Source organism: Pteropus vampyrus, unplaced genomic scaffold (assembly GCF_000151845.1).
Source record: "Pteropus vampyrus isolate Shadow unplaced genomic scaffold, Pvam_2.0 Scaffold252, whole genome shotgun sequence".
Lineage (NCBI taxonomy): Eukaryota > Metazoa > Chordata > Mammalia > Chiroptera > Pteropodidae > Pteropus > Pteropus vampyrus.
Window position 1 is genome coordinate 1,010,452 of NW_011889033.1, and position 7,011 is coordinate 1,017,462.

General features: G+C 57.3%; 1 protein-coding gene and 1 pseudogene across 1 annotated transcript in view; one reads left to right on the top strand and one right to left on the bottom strand.

Annotated features, from left to right (window-relative positions):
* Positions 1–7,011, top strand: part of STX18 (syntaxin 18) — a 95,292-nt gene that overhangs the window by 84,431 nt on the left and 3,850 nt on the right. Inside the window, exons 8-9 of the mRNA XM_023520186.1 lie at positions 4,864–4,922; positions 6,524–6,593. Coding sequence (XP_023375954.1) covers positions 4,864–4,922; positions 6,524–6,593 — 129 coding nt within the window. The remainder of the gene's footprint in view (positions 1–4,863; positions 4,923–6,523; positions 6,594–7,011) is intronic.
* LOC111729224 lies at positions 4,171–4,289 on the bottom strand (annotated as a pseudogene).

Consider the following 7,011-nt stretch of genomic DNA (forward strand, 5'->3'; position numbering starts at 1 on the left):
TGCCGGGAGCCTCCGGCATAGAGGGTGGCTACAGCAGGCCTGCAGCAGGGTCCGGCTAGCCGCCGCTGCCCCCGCAGCCGGGAGACGACGCGAGCCGTGCTGGGAAGCGGCGGTGAGGCGGCGGGAGCTGCGTCCGGGGGAGCAGACGCTTGACGCTCATCGGAGGACAGCACGCGACGCGACCGAGTGTGCGGGGCGGGCGCCTGGCGCGTTCTCACTGGGCAGGGCAGGGCAGGACGCCGGCAGTCAGGAGACGGCAGGGCACGCAGGCGGCGGGCAGCCTGGAGTGGGGCAGGACGTGATGGGTTTCATCTTGGACACGTGTGAGTTTGCGGTGCTGGCGGGGCATCCGTGGAGGTATCTGGTGGGCGTTGAGATCTGAGTTCCAGCTAGAGATACGAGTAACGGAGACAGCGCTTTGCTGGCATTTGAAACAGCGTGTACAGGGGAGAGAAGAGACGAGACGTCACCCGGGGACCCTCCACTGGAGGGCAGGCGGCGGCGGGGCAGCCAGCAAACGACAGGAGAGGGCCATTAGGTCACACTCCCTTGATGGCAGACGTGTCTTAAAACCTCACCATTTTTCTCAGTTTGTACAAAATAATTTTATTAATGAAAATGATGAGTCATGTTCCTCCAAATAATGAAACGTGGCCACATGTCTTTCCTGGAGATAAAAGTGTAGCCCACAGTCTCTTCATTAGGACTGGATGCATTTGTGTTTAGGCAGAATGTGCCTTCCATGTAGGACTTTTCTGCTGCACCCTCCTCGTCAGGGGAGTAGCTGGAGGGATAACAGTCGTCTGCCGGGGGAGCCGGGGGAGCTTGCCTCTCTCCTGTGCGCAGCGGCCGGCAGCAGACGCCAGGCGTAGAGGCCTCTGCGCGGCTACCTGGACGGCGGACCAGAGGGAGGCCGGCAGCAAGGGACGTGTCTGTAAACCGGCTGATGCTCGGTCCCCGGGAGAAAAGCCGAAGGAACACGGGCTTTGAGACTAGACAGTCGTTTATGAGTCCTCCTCATATCACTCACTGTCCACGTACTTTGAGGCCAGAAAATTAGCCCCACGAAGCTTGAATTTGGCAAGAATCCACAGCCCCACAGACTCGCTGGGGATGTGAGGCTGCACGTGCGGGCGCGCGGCTGTGGCTGAGCCGATGCCGGCTCCTCACAGAAACACCAACTGTGCCCTGCCGCATCCTCCGCACGAGCTCACACGCAGCATAGCGGACGCCTGCAAGGAATAACGTTGGCCTCACCAGGCTCTTGTTTCTGTAGCGACTCCTGACGGCCTCGCTTCCAGGCGCCGTCCTCACTGAGAACGCGCCAGCTGTTCCGTGTCGCAGTGACGGGACCAGCGAGACCACCCAGATGTTCGCTGTCGCTGCGGGCGGCTTCGGCGAGGCCCGTAGGCTTCAGTGTCTTCACGACGGGCTCTTTGACGTTCCGCTAACCTCTCTCTTAATTGGGAATGATAGCCAAGTACCACATCGCGTGGCCTGACTAACCCGAATCCTACTTAAAGAGGCTTAACTCTGAAAATGGAGAGAGAGAAATACTGCGCAATTGGTTTTAAATTGGAAAGCGTTGTAGCAAATTGTGGTCATAATTTATAATCACTGTTTTGGAAGTTTTCCTCAGGGTGAAATAATGAATTAAACCCTATAATAGTAATTTAATGCATTATTTCACTCATAGGAGCAGTTGTTACGTGTTCCAAAATGGTCGCAGAGCATTCTGTGATTTCCATGATAAATTCCCACTTATAACTCGTGACGCAGGAGTATTCGTGCCTCGAGTAAACACAGGTCACGTTTTGCGGTCAGGCCGCCCGCGCCCAAAATGCTTTCTGACGTTGCACTGAGAACACGCCCCCTTTTCTAAGCCCACATTCGTTTTACTGCCTCCAGTGAAACCCCCTGCATTTACTGACATATTCTTTGGGATGATTTTTAAGGCATGAATGTGACTTCCGTTCTTAAATTCACATGAAAGGTGTCCCTAGCCCCGGTCCCCTGAGGCCCCGGAAGTCCCAGGCGACTGACTGGCGGGGCTTGCAGGCTGTGGCCAACTCGATTCGGGTATGAGAACATGAGAATTGTTGGGGGAATCTGGGCACCACAGACGCCAGAGCCGGGGTCCAGACCCGGGGAGGTTCCAGGCTCACGGGGGCACAGGTGGGGGGTCACGGTTATGGTCCCAGAGCCACAGGTGTGAAGGCGTTTGGCACAGAAATGGCACATCTGGAAGAGCCCAGAGAGGGCCTCAGCCAGCTTTCCAGGCCGAGCCCCGTGGGGCCCTGGCCTCTGGGGCCCTGTCCTGCCTCGCTTCCCTAGCTGCCGTTGGCCCTTTGCAGTGCGAATACTTCTCCTGGCCTCATTTTATACTCAGAAGGCCTTCGTAGGAGTGGTTTTCTTCTTAAAACTATGGTCACGAGGATTAGATTAGAAAAGGATTTCTGCAACGACGTGTTTACAGTGTGGGTTTGTATCCTTTAAACCAGATTATAAACCCTTTTGCGGGGCTCTATTTGAAGGTCTCACTGACTTCTAAGTGGAATAAACCAGTTACATAATATCGCCTAACACTCATGGAACACACGCCCGTGCCAGGTACTGCTCCGAGCCCTTCAGCGTTTATTTATGTCACCCCGGGTCATAGGGGACTGTCGCTGGCCCCATTTCACAGACAGCTCCCAAGTCCTGGACTCTGAAACATGGTGCCCCCCCCCCAGTGGCGGGGTCACCATCTGCGCCGAGGGAACCGGCGTGCTTTGACATGAGGCCTCAGGAGAGGGGGGTGGGCCGCGGAAGGGACCCCGGAACAGTGGGCGTTCTGTCGTGCCCGCAGGGCCCTGCTCGCCCACCTTCCCCATCTTCTTGGCGCCTCCACCCCCTTTTCAAGGACTGACAGATGAAGTGTTTCATAGACTGTGGCGGGTTTGTCTTCCCAGGGCCTCTGTGTGCCCCTGTCCCTGGTGCTGGCCGTGGGGACCAGGCCTTGCGTTCAGCATTGCACCTTGCGAAGTCCCGGTGTGTCGGGGAGAGACAGACACCACCAGGGAGCCCCAGAAGATGAAGCTGTGTGTGCGCTTCTCGTGCCTGTGAGGATGGAAGTCCAGGAGTCACAGTGACTCTCAAGTTGGAAACCAGAGAGGTGGCAGGGTCCTTCAGAACACTGAAGGCTCATTTGTGGATCTGCAGTTGATCTTAGCCAAAAGGCCAAGAAGCAATCATTTGCTACGTATCTGGAATCTGACTCCCAGAGAGAGTAAATAATAGCAATTAACATTTATCAAGAGCGTACTGTGTTCCATGTACTTCGGTTAAGCAACTGACACGTCTTCTTCCAAACAATGCTATTAAGCACTATTATTATCCCCATTTTAGTGAAGAAAACAGAGGCATAGAGAGGCTAAGTCACCAGCGCAAAGTCACACGGCTTCGAAGGCGAAGCAGCCTTTCCTCCCTCCCTCAGGATCAGGCGGGAAGGGGTAAGAATCACCACGTCTGTTCAACGAGGAGAAATCAGGAGGCCACCCAGAGGCCAGTGACTGGTCGCGGGTCACCCAGGAAGTTCCCAAGAGGCCCCTGGCATGACCACCACCTACCGCTGCCGCCTGCCATTCGGCCGCTCCCTGCCTGAGCAGGTGAGAGGTGAGGTGTGCAAGTCTGCCACTGAGACATCAGAAACCATCCTGAAGCCTCCTGCACATGGGTGTCAGCAGCGTCACCTACTCCACCCGAGCCCCACCAGCTCGACCTTGCACTTGGCTGTGGGGAACGGGTTTTGTTTTTAACCACAGCTTCCCTGTAACCCCGCCCTCGGGATGGGGCCGCCCTCCACAGAGCTCCTGGCCTATGGCAAACCCCTTGGCCCTCACCCCACTCGGTCCCCTGAGGGGTTTCTCCCACTTCCTCCAGGAGCTGGGTATTTCCCAGGGGGCAGCAGGAGCAGGGGCTGGGAGGAAGGCGGAGCCAGCGTCTGAGGCCACATGCCCTCAGGCTGGGGCGCGGACAGAGGCTTTGTCCCCAAGGGGCACTCCTGCCATAAGCCACCTCAGAACCCTAGTTGACTTTGTTTAGAAGCCTTTCATTTATTATTATTATTTTACAGATTGCAAGGACCTTGCAGCTTACAATCCCTTATTATTATTATTATTATTTTTTTTACACCTACAGCACCGGGTCTTCCTAGATGGTCTCCCATCCAAGTACTAACCAGACCCGACCCTGCTTAGCTTCTGAGATCAGACGGCATTGGACTTGTTCAGGGTGGCGTGGCCATAGACTGTTTAGAAGCCTTTTAGAAGCATAAAAGGACTGTGGATTTAAAAGAGCAGGGCCATATTTTGTCATTAGAAAAATTCAAAGACAGTGCCCCCCCCACCCCGCCCCAAAACACAAAACACCTGAGTAGTACCTGAGGGTAATAGCCAAAGTAAATTAACACCTACCTGCTGAAGTAATTGTATTTTTTCTTAAAACTGGATTCTGGAGTAACTGTTGACAGCTGATAATTTCAAACTCAAAAGTGAAATCCTAGTCTCCTAAACAGCTACCTTGATGCATAATTAGCGGGGCCGCCCCTCCTGGCTGCGCCCCTCGGCGTGGGAACCGCACCGTCAGTGGGGACGGGCACTCGGGCTCCGGCGACTGGATGAGACGCCGCGCTAGGGGCAGCGACTCGTGGAGCCTGTTTCCTTCCCACAGCGGGGCATCTTTGCCCTGACGCCCAGGGTCTCTGGCAGTGCCTGCCACGGTGACCCCGTGGAGGCGCTCGGGGGCAGACCGAGGCTTCCGTGCAGGCGTCCCTCGGGGTCTGGAGCTGTGCGATGTCGTCTTAGTGTGCGTCTTTCCCTGCAGTTCGAACAGGAGAACCAGCGCCTCATCGGCGAGATGAACAGCCTGTGTGACGAGGTGAGGTATGTGCACCATGAGCCGGTGACCTGGTGGACAGCTTCCCAGGACCTGGGACCTTTCTTCTTCTACGTTGGTGCCGAGGCATCCACCTATGGCCCCTGGGCGAAACGCTGCACCCTGAGCCATTTGGGGGTGGGGGAGCCGCCCAAATTCACCGACTTCCCTCCACTGTGGGCCTGTGGGAGGTGGCCCCCGCCTGCTGCTGGGGCCCCGGGAGCCACAGTGTCCAGAGATCAACAGTGACGGCAGACTGCGCCCAGCGCAATCAACACGCCATGTTGGGGGCCGTCTACACGTCCCTCCCGTGAGATGCAGTGGCCTCGGGAAGGGCAGCTGACAAAGGGACTCCACCTTCTGCAAGTAGCTCCACTGGGGTGTGTCTGCTCCGTCACCAAACAGACGGCCGTGGTCACACGCACGTACAGGCGCCGGTGCTGGTGACACACTCAGGAGCCGCCTCCTGGGGCTGTTTGGAGCCCCTGACAGGAGGGCCTGCAACCCGGCGCCCTGCGGGCACATCCCGAATGAAGCGAGCCCGGGCGTCACATGGCACGTCCCTGGTGATGAGCCGGGCTCCCTCTGCCAGCCGCCCTGCTCCTTCCTCGGAGGCCGTCACACTGTCCCACCCTCTGCTCCTTGCCGTTCTTGTGGGAGGGGACTTGGCCGCGACACAGCCCACCCCCCTCGCTTCCTGTCCCTGCTGTCACTGCTCGTGCTGGGACAGCGGTCACATTCAGCCTCCTTTCTAGACACCACCACCCCGCCCGCCCCCGGCTCACCCACGCTCCCCGACACACGGAAACACTGAGCACGGATATTTCCCAAAAAGACCGGAGAAGTGTTTTCTTTGAACAGGGAATGGGTTTGAGTGGCAAATATACTCTCACCCTTAACCTACTGAGTGGGAACGGAGTTGGGTTGTCACATCCTCTGACCATTTCTTTTGACTCCTCTCCATGTGTCACGGGTTACTGGGCCAGGCACAGGCCTTCACGCTAGGAGACTTTGCCTTTTGTAAGTGGGGCACAGCCAAGTGCTCCGGCCCCACACACGGACTTCTAGGCAGGGGCCTTGTGGGGCAGCTCACACGGGAGGGCGGGGTTCCAGACAGTCCCGTGCACCCCACTAGCTGAGAGGCATTCAGGGGAACTGGTAGGGGAAGGACCCCTCCTCTGCCCATCTCCTTCCCCAAGTCCAAAGTGGTATCTGTCCCCTCCCTCTGTCACAGATGACATGGTGTCCCCTCCATCCCTTACGGATGACATGGTGTCCCCTCTGTCTCATAGATGACATGGTGTCCTCTGTCTCATAGATGACATGGTGTCCCCTCCCTCACAGATGACATGGTGTCCCCTCCATCCCTCATGGATGACATGGTGTCCCCTCTGTCCCTCAGATGACATGGTGTCCCCTCTGTCCCTCAGATGACATGGTGTCCCCTCCATCCCTCACAGATGACATGGTGTCCGCTCCCTCGTGGCTGACGTGGTGTCCCTCCCTCTCACACACCTTCACTTAGAGACAGTTTCTTTAGACACGTGTGACAGTCCTGTTAAGATCACCAAGTACTAATGGTTCATATGTCATCTGTTTTGTTGTAAAGGCAAATCGAAGGGAAAGTGGTTGAAATTTCCAGACTCCAAGAGATCTTCACAGAGAAGGTTTTACAGCAGGTAAGAGCGAAGGCAGCTGCTTTAATTTCCATCTTCTGAGAGGACTGTGCCAGGTCCTCAGGACGCTTCTGAAGTCTGCTGTCTGCAGCTGCGTGCGGGTGCAGGGCGTGGCGGGACAGCTCCGGGCAGCTGCCCGCTGTGCCGCATGGTCGGCTGGCCCAGGGAGGGGAGGCGCGGGGCTGGGCGGCCCCCTCCGTGACGGGGCGGCCTTGCCGGCCGTGGGTCCCGCGGTAGCCCAGGGCAGGCGCAATGCCCCATGGGCAGCAGCGTCCGCGTCAGCTCGTCGCGGGGCTCGGCCCCCTCGCGGTGCCGGCTCCGGGCCACCTCCCAAGTGGGTGTTCGGTTCTGATTGTCTTCCAGCCGGAAACTGGCAAAATCTGTACAGACCTGATCAGTTAGCCTCTCAGCCTCCACAGAC